This window comes from Xiphias gladius, chromosome 11, assembly GCF_016859285.1.
Source record: "Xiphias gladius isolate SHS-SW01 ecotype Sanya breed wild chromosome 11, ASM1685928v1, whole genome shotgun sequence".
Classification (NCBI taxonomy): domain Eukaryota; kingdom Metazoa; phylum Chordata; class Actinopteri; order Istiophoriformes; family Xiphiidae; genus Xiphias; species Xiphias gladius.
Genome location: NC_053410.1, coordinates 21,578,526 through 21,592,368, shown reverse-complemented (window position 1 = coordinate 21,592,368; position 13,843 = coordinate 21,578,526). Strand labels below are relative to the sequence as shown.

At 42.0% G+C, this 13,843-nt stretch overlaps 1 protein-coding gene across 8 annotated transcripts in view; it reads right to left on the bottom strand.

Moving 5' to 3' along the window:
• Nucleotides 1–7,073: 7,073 nt before the first annotated feature.
• cpeb3 (cytoplasmic polyadenylation element binding protein 3) overlaps nucleotides 7,074–13,843 on the bottom strand; it is a 40,064-nt gene continuing 33,294 nt past the window's right edge. For all 8 annotated transcript variants that reach the window (XM_040140002.1, XM_040140004.1, XM_040140006.1 and 5 more), the window contains 4 exons: nucleotides 10,349–10,467; nucleotides 10,008–10,122; nucleotides 9,311–9,492; nucleotides 7,074–7,676 (listed from right to left, as the gene is read on the bottom strand). In XM_040140002.1, coding sequence (XP_039995936.1) covers nucleotides 7,449–7,676; nucleotides 9,311–9,492; nucleotides 10,008–10,122; nucleotides 10,349–10,467 — 644 coding nt within the window. In that variant the 3' untranslated portion in view covers nucleotides 7,074–7,448. The remainder of the gene's footprint in view (nucleotides 7,677–9,310; nucleotides 9,493–10,007; nucleotides 10,123–10,348; nucleotides 10,468–13,843) is intronic.

The window sequence follows — 13,843 nt, the reverse complement described above, 5'->3', positions numbered from 1 at the left end:
ACAGGCCAAAATAACTAGAATTTTTTTATTGTGTAGTCACTGCTGAATAAACGTTGAAATTTAAGTACCACTAAATTTCTAACTTAAAAAAACATCTCTTTTGATTAATGATTTGAATTCTTTGAAATTTCCAGAAAATAAGATCAAGTTTTTCAATTTCAAAAACCTTTTTTCGGGTTAACAGTGTTGGACAGAATATGTAAGAATGTTGGGTTCCCAGTCCTTTATCTGAACTTGTTGTTCTTGGGTTGTGTGATTGGCAAAATGAAACCTGCTTTATCTGCTGTAGTCCAGAGGCTCAAGCTTAATATTTTTCACCTTGAATTTTGGTGCCTGAGTTTTATCAATCCACTTTTAGCAACTTGATTTTTTTTTTTCTTTTTTTTTTTTTTTTTTTTTTTATAAACTTTAAATTCTTAGGTCAGACTTTGACTCAATTCAGTTCGAACAACTTAAATATAGTTGTAGGGTGTTTTTTTTAAAAAGTATTACACTTGAAATGACTTTCCATGAATTGCAAAGCATAAAGTAAGACAGATGGGCTTTCAAAGGAGTACTTTGTGTGGTGTAGTGCTGGTTTGCTGAGGAGGCCTTTGTGATTTGGTCAAAAGCTTCATAAAAGCTACTTAATGGACCTTGTGGTGAAATTGTCTTGTCCGATACAGAAACGGTTCATTATGGATGATTTGTCAGATTACTGCCTCAGCATCTGAACCTCAATGAATCCATTGTACTGAAAGGGCAGATGAATGAATACACCAATCAGCTGCAACATTAAAACCAGTTACCCGTTTTAATGTTGCTGCTGAATGGCGTGTGTATATACAGTATGTATATAGATCATTCAGGCGCAACATTAAAACCAGTATAAGGACAGTAAGCTGCCACGGTCGTAATGCAAAGTTAGTACTGGCCAGCTCTCGGTAAATAAAAAGGACAGAGATGGGAAAGGATGCCATGCAAAAGACCACAAGGTTTCACAGCGTCATACAACTACGTTTAATAAGATTTGCTTATTAGTACAGAAAAAGGAAAAATTAAGGTGGGAACTACAAACTCTGAAGCAGTAGTAAGCAATAGCAGCATCGAGCTCCATGTTTTCAAATCACAGTTATACTGCAAAAAGTTCAGACAACCATAGGCCCAAGTCAACAGTCTCAAAAGCCTCGCCAAGTTAGAGCCAGTGTTCAAGTCAGGAAATAAAAACCTAGAAAGTAAAAGCACAGATGCCTTCATAAAAAAAAGAAAACTACATTTCAAGAGTGGTGGGATGTTTGTTAAAAAAAAAAGAAAAAAGCACATTACCAATCTTTTTTTCATCTATTTTCAGATCACAACATGACGAGACCTACAGTGTTTACCTACCCAGAGAACGCCCATGAAGCAGAAGTGAATACACAGTTTACTATCCAAGTCTAGTTACATGAAATACATACGTATATCTATAGAGAGGAATATATAAAATGGTTGCCATCATCCAAATCATGATCTTTTTCATTTGCACATACACTTTATTTTATAGTTAAGGTATAAATTCGTTTGCTAAGTGAAAGGAAAAAAAACTTGAAAAAAAAAGACCAGGAGATAGATAAAATACTCGGTGATGTGGTGGTGATAAACACTGAGCCCTGGGAGAGAGAAAAGTGTGGGACTGGCTGAAAGACATGAGCGGGGGTTGGTGTCAGCGTCAGCTGTATAAACTGGTAGAAAAGGCCAGCCAGAAATAACATTCTCACATGAGCACTGGAGTCTGTCGGATGAAGACTATCAGAGGAAGGGACATCCAAAACATTTCAAGCCGGCCGCTTCAGCCTGAACTAAAGAAACCGTTCTGTTAGTTTGGGAAATGTGCCTATTTACTGTCTTACTGAGCGGTAAATGAGAATATAAACACCACTCTCATGTCTGTGCTGTGTATACGAAGCTCCAGCCTGAAGCTCGTTAGCTTCGCCAATTAGCATAAAGACTGGAAACGTTTTAGGCGGGCTCTGTTAAAAGTTTACAAAACCTGCTTGACCGGCACCTCAAAAGCTCACTGATTAACATTTTACTCCACAAAACTGTACAAAAACGGCCCATTATACGTTACATTATGTGTAGTACTTGTTCTCGGGCAGAACTCCAGGAAGTCACTGTCCCCGGCCAAGAAAAGGTCCAGCATATGACCCCCCCCAGCCCAACACCGAAACCTGTGGTTTTTACACTTTAGTTTTTGTATGGGTAAAAAAAAAAAAAAAAAAGATACACGTCGATCAGTGAGCTGTAGAGGTGCTGATAGGCAGGTTGTTGTTGCTTTCGGACAGAGCCGGGCTAGCTGATCCCTCCCGTTCCCAGTCCTTATGCTAAGCTAACAAGCCGCCGGCTGTAGCTTCGTATAGATCAAACGGTGGTATTGATCTTGTCACCTAACCTCGGCAAGAAGGTGATAAGAGGATGGATGCTGATCTGATTCCTCTCCATTAAATATGAGGCCGCCGCCAGAACATTTGCCTCCCAGCAACTCATTAATTACCATGTCACAGCTCGTGTTTTTGCTCCACACAAAAGGTCGAACTGCAAAAACCCATGGGCCGCAGTGAACAAGCATATTTCCCAAAACTATCCTTTTAAGGCTGAAGATCAGGAGGGGAACTGTAGGATTTTTGAAAAAAAAAAAAAAAAGGAAAGAAGAAAAGAAAACAAACCAAAAGTTGAAGAAAACAAAAAAAAACTTTAAACCATTGCCTCCTGTGCATAATTAAGATTCATACTTGCTCCTCCAAAACTGTATATTGTACAGTGCATCTCATTACTTACATTCAAACCTAGATACAAGAACCCTGGTGCACCCTGCGGGGACTGAATCAACTAGAGAGAGGAGGACGTGTGACGTGGCTGTTTCTTTAGGAGGTGCTGTTGAATGTTTCACATGTGACCGTGTGTTGCTTCCCCACTGCACAAAGTGAGGAGGAGATAAAGTAGCAGTAGTACTGGAGTAGCAGAGGCAATGGGAATGGTCAGTGGTGTTGTCCATCTTCCACAATTACATCACAACGAACTGCGTGTATGCTCCATTCGGCCATTTTTATTTTATTGCCCATTCATTTGTTTACATCGCGAATCACTTAAACATCACCAACCACCAATCTGTTGTTTGTGAGTAGTTTGTTTTGTTTTTTTCCTCCGGAGATCATTTTCACACTAATGTAAGCAACATCAGCGAGTTAACACATAAAGCTTAGCATTTCAAGAATTGAGACACTTTAGTAACAATATTACAAAGTTGTTTTTTTTTAGCTTCAAAAAAATGAAAAAAGTGAACAAACCAAAAAAATAAACTTTTAAAAGAATTAGCATCATAAAATTAATTTATTCCAAGTAAAAATACAAAATAATATTAATGACATTGACCAGATATGAAAGTCTCCCCCAGAAATAACTATTAATGGTTGAGAAATAAGTCTGTAAAGAAAAATATGAAATAAAAATGAAAATATGTAAATATGTCTAAATTCTTTTCTTTTTTAGCAAAACTTTCTAAAAATAATGAAAATTTCTCAGTACAAAGGCTACATTACTACTGGAAGGTACTAGCAGGTAGAGTAGGTAAATACACAGTAGAAAATGATTTTAGTGAATCACAATGCTTGCAATGAAAATAATTCTGCAATAAAGATTTATGCCTCTTTTTCTTGTTTTCTTCTTTTCTACAAACAGTACAAACAGTATTGCACATTACAACAAAGAGTCAAGGTTCTTAGCCTTAAAAAATGGGACTAATTCAAGTCTTGCGTGAATAGAAGGCCACCAGTCAATTGATGCACCTCGGGGGGCTTTCGGTCAAGTTACAGGTGAAAACACTTGTGTCTGTTTCGTGTTAAAAATCACATTCTTTTCTCTCTACCTCCAGCTGTTCAGTGACTCTCACAAGTCTCTCGTCGTTTTTTTCTCCCAACGTCGTCAGGCTAACAAATCGGGGTCGCGTTGCTTTTTTTTTTTTTTTTTTTACAAAACAAAAGGGAGCACATGCTTTTAGGAAACATAAAAAACTTCTCTTAAAAAAATAATGAACAGAAGATCTCTTTCACAACTCTGGTCAGCATAGTAAATGATTGATTATAAATATACAAAAAGGTGGGAAATATGTTCAGTTTTCTCTCCGAGCACCTGATATTTTTCTTTTTCTATAGAGCTCTTCTCTGATGTTTCGTCCAATTTGACCAATGGGACACTCACCCTCACTTCCACTGTAATAAAGTAGACTGTACTTTCGCTAACTATGTCATTATATTAGTTATAAAGCTCTAGCTCCTTCAGTTGTTGTCTTTTTCAAAAAGAAAAAAAAAAAAAAAAAAAAAACCTTAAAATAATAGCAAATAAGCATGATAAAAATAAAAAAAAATCATCCATCTGTTAAATCATTTCTCTTGAAGAATTAAATTAATATATATTTTTTCATCTGAATAAACTTACTTAGAAAATATCAGTTTCTCTCCTAATATATTTCAAAATTGAGGTATTGCAAAAGATCTTGTCAGTCAGAAAGCACGCTTTATCGTCTCTTTTTTTTTGTCTTTTAACAAAAAGAACTGCTGACTGTCGAAAACTGTTCAGATACAAAGAGTAGTGCATAACAAATATCTATCATAGAGAAGGAACAAACATAGAAAACCTGTCTGGGTGGGGAAAGAAATGTCACAAAAACACCCAGAATTCACTTTCATAGGGATACGTATTATTACTCATGGTTAGCCTCTTGTTTTTAAGTCTTTTTTATTCTATCAGTAAAAAAAGTATCGTCTGCTTAGTTTCAATTAGGTTTTTCTTTTCTTGGACAATAAAACAAAACATCTATTATAGAGCAAAAAACAGTTTGCGACTAAAACGAGAAAGGGGAGAGGGACTGCGGGGCGCCAGCACGGGACAATCACAACTCACGGACAAAAACAAAAAAACAACAACAACAACAAAAAAACAACAAAAAAAAAAAAAAAAAAGGGGGGGCGACGACACAGATGCAATGATGTAGTATCGCGTTCAGATTGTCCACAAAACTGCTAAACCAGTGTAACTTGCCCCCCACCCCCTTCCCAAACCAGAGCCGCCCTGTCTTCAGCAGCCAATACTTAAGTTTCTATGCATTGCATTCAGAACTACCAAACAACCCCCCCCCCCCAAAAGAAAAAAATCCTGTTTGAACTGTGCACCATCACCTTTTGATAAAAACAAAAAAATATATATGTCCACCATTTTTAAGCAGGTCCATTACTTCAAGCTTTGCAGGAAACAAAAAAAAAATCTGGATAAATATGCCCCCCCCCCCCGAAAGTTGCACATCTGCACATTCTGGCAATGTTATCCCCACCCACCCCCACCCACCCCAGCCATGTAGTGAGAGCATGTGCAGAGCTCAGTTTATCAACCTCAAGTCTCCAGTAGCTTCAATGTTTCATTTTAGCCCCCCCCCCCAAATTCTTCTTCGCAACTGCCCTCTTTCCTCATCTAATCCACTGCACCTTCAGCTCCTCCTGCAGGAGGCCGTACGAGCAGCGCAGCCTCCTCCGCGGTGGGGGGGGCCGTTCGCTGTGTGTGTGTGTCAGGTGGTCTGTTAAAAGTCGAACATGTGAGCTCTTTGGTTGCATTCTGGGACGTAAACGTGCGCTTTCGTCAACGGTGAAACGAACAAACGAACAAACGGACAAACAAAAAAAAGACCTCAGTTCTCAGTTTAAGCTCACATTGTTGCGTCTTCTCTTCGGATCAGACTCGTGTGTTTGTGGGCCTGTTTGTGTGCGTAAGAAAGACAGCCGTCCGTGTGTGTGTGTGTGTGTGTGTGTGTGTGTGTGTGTGTGTGTGTGTTCGTATGTTTCGAGAGGCTTCTGTGTATACTGGTGCAAGTGTGTGTACAAGAGAACATATATACGTGTGCATACACTAGTTATGAAGTTTCACAGGACTTCTATGTCGGACATTAACGACAGTTAAAGCGAATCACAGTTCTAGGCATACTCAGACCTAACTACATACGGTATAAAAAATTGCACAATTATATCAACAATCACTGCAAAAAAGTACTTCACCTATCATAGACAGTTTTAAATGGTAATCCTACATTTGATTTGATTTGTGATTATTAAGATCGTTTTTTTTTTGCCCCCATTGTCTGGATGTGTTCGCCGCCTGTTTGTGCAGGAACCGTCTGCTCGGGCCGCCCGGAGGCGACGCGGCCTTTCGGCCCGGCCCGCGACCCGCGACGCCGAGCCGCCGTGATTCCCTTGACCGGTCCTCCCCGTTTCTGTCCAGTTTCGCGCGAGTCGAAAGTACGCCTATGGTGTATTGTGCCAAAACATGGGCAGAATCGAATAGTAGACATGATACGGAAAAGTGTATCGCATGCAGCAACCTGATTGAAATAAACATGCAGTTAGGGGCGACCCACCCCGACCCCCACAAAAAAAGGTAGCCATCGTTGTCTAGGGGCGCCCCCTCCCCCTGCGATAGCTCGTCGTTCTAAAACACCAGGTGCTTCTCTAGATCCATTATTTATCATTTTACACCCTAGCCTGAATAAAGTACTTATGGTATCTGTTTATACCACGGATTTAGCAGCAAAGCTATTGCAGCATTACATTTACATAACACTAAAAAATAATGTTATTATAAAAATAAAGACCTAGAAATCGAAAGCAAACTAATCTGATTGTGAATATGAGGTATTAATATTTTCAGAGTCAAGATTGAGAGCAAATATAGCCGTGTTATTTTTACTCTGGGCGATACGGGCCCACTCTACTGGATAGTCGTTAAACCTTGCTACATCTTATGCCACCTATGTTGCTTTTCTCTATGCAATAATTTCATTTGCCTTTGGTAATTGTTTTTTTTTTTTTTTTTACTAGGGGCAATATAACTAAAGCTTTTGAAAATAAGTGCATGCTCCTTTTACATAAAATTTAAATTATCTATATATGTATAGATAGGTACAAAACAAAAAATATATATTTTTTAAAATATTTTTATGGTCCCACCTCTGTCTCAGTAAATGGGAGGGGGGGGGGGGTCCAACAGGACATACCACACCACCCAGTCAACAGAATGGGGAACTGAAAGTTGCCAGGTGTCTAACATACCATCCTGTGTGTGTGTGTTTTTAGTGAAATTTTGTGCCAAAGTGCAAATTCTAAGCTGATAGACTTTCGCATTTCGTTTCCCCACAATGCTTCATCGGAAGGGAACACTAGACAATGAGTTCAGAGCCATGTGGTATGAAGAAAGTCCCATGTATTTGATGGTATCCTTTTTGCTTTTTTCATGAGGTGTTTGTGGGGAGCAGGGTGGAGTAGGTGGGGCTTTGGGCGGGGGTAGGGGGTCGCAGCTCTGTCCCGGCCTGTAGGATAGCAGGGGTGCAGGAGGCCTTTTCTGGGGTCAGGTGTGGTTTCACCGGGGCAGGGCTGACTCGTGAACCCCCCTCAGCTCCAGCGGAAGGACACGTGTCGAGGGCGGTCGCCCCCTTCCTTCACCAGTGGCTTGTGAAACTCGCGGCCGGCTCGCGAGTGGATGCTGGCCCAGCAGTACTCACAGTAGTACTGCAGGCAGGTGACGTTGGCACAGAAGAAGGGGGCGAACTTCCCCCCGCAGCGTGCCCCCTGGCACTCGTCACACATCTGGTCGTCCAGGACGTACGGCTTCACCTCCACCTGGGAAGGAGACGACAGGTAGAGTTTAGTTTATTAACCTCCACAGACACGGATCGCAACAAAATCGATGTAAGTATTTTAATCTTATATTCGCTCTAATGAAAATCTCATTTTTCTCTAAAAAAATGCAAAAATCGTCACCAAATTTTTATCATCTTCTTCTGACCCATTTAACCAGTTTTCTATGCCAGATCAATACACTGCAAACCCCAAAACAAATAGTATATAAATATGCGAAAATCACAGCGATGTCGATCCAGTTGTGTTGGCTCCTCTAAGCCATTATCCACGAACCCCATGCAAGGCAATCTCTGCGCAGTTTCCTAGAGTAAAACCCAGGCAGGTATCCTCCTGTCCACCAGTGAAATGAGTTGGACCACTAAGCCAGGAGACAAGAAATGAGAGCTCAGTCTCCATGGAGACGCCTCAGTGCATGAGTGGGCAGGGGTGGATGCTAACCTTGTTATAGTGTGGCCACAAAATGAAAGGTTATCGAATCCTTCAGCAGCAGGAGGCCGTCGTTCTTAGCTTGACTCTGCAAAAAGCTACAGTGCAGAATCCACTGCTGTGAGCAACGACCTTCCACAAGAAAGGTGAGGAGAGGGCCAGGCAGAAATGGCAATGCTGCCATGCTACTAAATACCAATATCAACCCAGTGGACATGAAGCTGAGCAGGGGTGATGAGCTTCCATGTGCTACCATCGAGAGCCATTTGCGGCTAACGGACTTGTTAATGCTGAACGCTAGAAAGAGAAAATTAGAAAGAAAAGTGGCAACAACAGGCATCCCTTGTTCCATACCACAACTCTGAAGTCAAGCTAACAGTGGTTCTCAAGGATGTCCTCCCCCTGTGCCTCACTCTCTGCACTCTGCAATGGATACACATTCTTTAAAAGGGTTATTTCTGTCAACATTTAAAACATTTTGGTTCTGACCCCCATTAAGTTGACTGAGTTGAGAAGTTCTGTTTACAACTTAAAATGAAAAATCTTTGCCAATTAACTGGTTCAAAAGGCTGTTAAAAAAAAGACATATTTTGGTTGTGAATAATTTCTAAGGGAATGTCTTTATTAACACCCTTTGACGTGTTTTTTTTCTTTCATTATATGTACTCCATCCATTTCCAGTCGTAATAAAGACACCCCCACAAGGAACCCCCCGCTTAGAGAGAGATGTTGATAGCAGAGGTGGGGTGGACTGCCCCGCCCTAAAGAGGCTCGGCTTCCTGGCTGACAACCAGTCTCTCTTGGTCCCGATCTGTCCCGCTGCGATTGGCCGGCGTGCCTAAAATAACCAGGCTGCAGCACAGCCCGAGTGGATATACATGTATAGGGAACTGCTATAATTGAACCAACCGTATGTGTCTGCAACTTGAAACATCTGTCGGGACCCGTGCAGCCAAAGGCCATAGTGATTACACAGCCAGGCCTGGCCTTCCGTTATTGCAGGCTGTGCTGAGTAGTTGGCTAAAAAACCCGCCTATAATGAAAGCTCTGATACATGGGAGAGGGCTCCGGCCGAGTTCAGCTCTGCTGCATGCCATAGGAATGACTGCGAAAACCTCAGCTGTGGTGGGGATGCTGCTTTCTTTCGGGGGAAGGATATTGTGAATGAAGCGCATGAACTCGCTCACCCTTTTGTCGATGTCATTGTGCTGCAGCTGAACGAAGCGAGCGCTGATGGCAGCAATGTAGCTCTGCTGATTGGAGAAGGCCACACGGCCGGCTCCCTTTGGGTATTTGAGCTCCGGGTCGGTGTCGATGCCAGCGTAGCAGACACCTCCGTACAGCCGGTCCATGATCATAGCCAGCTCCACTGGGGAGGGGAGGGGAAGAGAAGATGGAGGGGGGGTGATTAGTGCCGCAGCCAGTCCTCTCAGCAGTTTTTTTGTGATTTAAAGACCGTTTTGCCCTTGCTTTTGTTCTCAAATTGAAAGCCTTCAGCGTCTCTCAAGAAACTAAAGAAAAGGTTTAACTTTTGTGACTGCCGCTGTTATTAACTGATATAAAAATCCACCCTACTTCACTATTCATCTGAGCAACATTCTCAATCTGCTGGTATAATTAGTAGGGGTCACATTGCAGACAAGCTAGCGATGTTTATCCCCAGAACAGAGAGACTGAGCCTTCCATTACACCATGAATTCTTAACATGGTGACCACTTGGCCTGCGTCCTGGAAACCCAAGTAGAGGATTGCTTTCTCTCAGGGAGAACTTTTCATTATACCCTCCAGCCTCTGTGCTCTATGCCAGTCAATGTTATGAATCCAATTTAGAGGCTTTTGGGGGATCTCAAAAGAAAAGATATTACATTGGTATTAGTCAGTTACCTGCACGCAGGGGCCGTGGCACTCCCCCTACAAAGATGGTCTTGCGGGGGTCCAGAGGCTGGGAGCCGTCCATGACAAAGTCGCTGTCGCTCAGGTTCCAGGGACGGATCTGGACCTGCGTAAGAGAGAAGGAAAAAATTCAGGAATTTAGAAGACTCTGTGGTATACTTCCTGTATATGTTTTAGCCATCCTAAAAAATGTCGGTTTACACGATTGGATTCTAAGCAAACATTTTGTGTCCTAAAAAAGAACTGTAGTGTAGGACAGATAGGGGGAAAAAAAGCGTCATAACGTAAACGTACTTACTTTTTATTTTAATAGATGAATGTCTGCCACTCACCGGTTTGTCTTTGATGGTAGGACTGGATACACACAGGTAGAGCTTGCTGTCCTCTTCGATGCAGGCGTCAATCAAGGCCTGAACAGAGGACTCCTCCTGGAACAGCAGGAAGGCATAGCCTGGAAAGAAGAGCAAACACGGATTTAAAAAAAAAAAGCGGATATTCACCAACAGAATCTACATCTGTTGTGTTTACTAGTCATAACCTTGTGACTCTGTTACTTTAAACCCTGTCCTCTGAGCAAGAATTCATAGACACTTTTTTTTGTGTCTACGTTGTACAAGTCACAATCCCATGACTAAGCCCTACACTTTTGTCCTTGTAATTCATAGTTTCCGACAACTTTGTCTCCACTCAGGCTTACGGCCTTGCGGCCTGTGCCTCTGTCCTCATTTGCTTCGCCTGCCTCCATAAGATGCTCTACACCTGGCACCTTGCTGCTCGAGCTGCCTCTGATGAAATGGCTCAGAGTGCCCCACTCCTACAGGAACCATGCAAAATTGATCAGCCTAACACACTGCAGATCTTCCCGGAAAGGTGGGTCAGGTAGAGAGAGTTTGGTGAAGAAAGAAAGAGTAATTCAGACAGTCACTCTGTACGATTGAATTATTTACCATTGAGAGCAGAGACCTTGTCCAAGGTCAGAGCTATTAAGCCATTTTGGGAGGGACAGAGAACCAACTCAATAGGGTACATCCATCACACAGGGCTACAGGGGTTGGCAAGCAGTAGGGATCTGATTCATAGGCCGAACAAAATGAACACCACACAGCGAGAAAGGACGAAAAAACACGACAGCTATGATATAAGTAAGAATATATATATACCGTCAAAAAGCAGCAGACACTGGGGGCACAAAGTCATCGCTGAATGGGCTGTAAATTACCAGTGTATTGCTCTGATTCTGTTAGCAGACGCCCAGCACCACCTGTGGCACCCATGAGGCAGGGGAATATGAGCTGCTGTCTGAGCAGTGCAAGCGGGATCGGCAGATATTCACAAGTGCACACGATCACATATACACACGCAATGAATTGTTTCCACCGGAGTGCACTCTGTCTCCAGCTTGCAATCACTCCGTTTGTAGTGTCTCTTGAGACTACGACAAAAGCCATGTGTTCCGGTGTCTCTTGAGAAGCCCGCTTATATAAACTGTCTCTCAGTATCATGCTCGCGCACACACATCAAGTCAGACACACATGCTTGTGTCAACAAATGCATGAGTGAAAATGGCAAAGAGGAATGTGCAACTGTCATGTTTCACTTTTAAGATTCCTGAGTGGAGCTGCTACAGATGGGATGAGGGGAAAGGAGGGAAAAAAACAAAAAAAAAACAAAAGCCTGACTCGGCAGACCCAGTCAACTGTGGTATGTGGATATGTCTGAGTGTGTGTATCAGGGCAAGTAGGGGGGAAGGGTGTGTGTGTCTGCTGCTGTAGAGGGAGGGAGACGGGAGGAAATAAAAGTAGGACAAGAAAGAGAAGGCAGCCAGTATCAAAGGTGGAATGGAAAAAAAGCAGGTGCGTCAGCAGGTGTGTGTGTCCTCATGAGGACTCAAGCAGCTGCCGCCCTGAGAGACGGCTTTTGTCTGCGCGTGACTGCATGTGTGTGACGTGTGTTCTGATGCATGTGACGTAGCCCCTGTCACAATGAAGTGCCAATTGTCCTGCGTAGAGCAGTGATGACAACCGTGTCTTCCTGACATTTGCCTCTTTATGTGCAGACAATTCTTTAGGTAACCATGTGGTATACAAAGCGTCAGTAATATAATTTGATGAATTTTAAGTGTAAGAAAACCACGTACGTGCACTGATTAGTGGACAAAATGAAAATAGGGATCCAAAAACAGCATTTTTATAACATCCACCAAACATAAAACTGTTGTTTTGGTCATTTTTCAAGGAAAAATGCCAAACATTTGATTGTTCAAGCTTCTTAACAGTGAGGATTTACTGCTCATCTTCGTCATATATGACAGTAAACTCAGTATCTTGGGGTGTGAGTCTGCTGGTTGTAGCGATAAAGCAATGTGAACATGTCACTTTGGGCTCCATTAAATTATAATGGGCATTTTTTTGCTATTTTCCGAAATTTTCAGAAAAAAGCAATCTATCAATGAATCAAGAAAATGAACAAAAGATTCATAATAATAATAAAAATCTTGGGTATAGCTGATACCCTATAATGAACACATCAAAAAACCTTCACAATATTGGTTGCTGAGAGAAGAGAACATTAGAAAGAAAACAGCAACAGCGGCTATCCTTGCTCCATACCCCAACTTTGAACTCAAGCCAACAGTGATTCTCTCTTTGTACCCCACATGCAGGGGTCTGCAACAGATCTTGATTCTATAAAGTCATAATTCTGTCAATGTTAATCATACTGTTGCTGACCAGTGTTACCGCTGTAACAACATGACATGGATGACTTCAGGAAAAATCCTTGAAAATGAAAATTAAAAGCTGTTGCAGCCTAAAATGAAAAATCCTTGTCATAATTAACTTACTCAAAAGGGTGTTAAATACTTCATAAAGGGCCGTGGTGCAGGGATATGCCATTAACAGAAAACAATAGTGTTACGATAATGGTAACAAAGAAAAGGCAGTCAGTCAGGAAAGGCAGGTGCGTAGGGTGGCATGTGTGTCCTCACAACAACTGAAACTTAATAATTAAGTAACTAAACACAGACACCATGTGTCCCTTTTGGATCAATATCATATTTTGCTCCATGCTAACACATTAACATACAGAGTGTAAAGCGATTGTATTCATCTAGTGTTATGCAAAGAAACCACAGAGGCTCTTAGAAATTAAAGGTTTTTTGCTGTTCTTATTATGAGCCCTGTAGAGTCAAGTATAAGGCTAATAACCTCAGTGGGGCTTTAATGTTTTCTCTAACAACAAGCTGTACCATCTTGGGAAAAACAAAATATTCACAGTGAAAAACTATTGCAATCAGCTGCTTTAAGTGACTAATAAAAAAAAGCAACTAATCTCTAAGTCTTTTTGTAATTGGTCGACACACAGCCAACTCCTCTCCGGACCTGCCCGAAGAAATACACAAATAGATTCGACATAAATAGGATTCAAAACAGTTTGTACTCTTCTGTGCATCGTCATCTTTCTCCATGTGCCTCGTCATCACCCGACATAAGACCCCTGTCTCTATGTTGCTGGGTTACATAAAGAGGGTTTGTCATTGGGAGAAATCATGTGGCTTAGCACTGACATCCCCCTCAGAGAAAAACAACTGCAGTCGTGCACACACGCACACACGAGCGAAATGGCATGAAAAGGCAGAGCTAGCCAGCAGCTCATACAGTCTGAAGGAGGGAACAACGTGTTCCATGACCCAGGGCAGGAGAGAGGCAGAGAGAGAGAGAGACACACAGAGAGAGAGAAAATAAGGAGGGGGAGAGGAGTGAGACACATGGAAAAAAGTGAGAAAAGGTAGGAAGGGAAGGAGAGCATGAATGACTGCCATACAAACA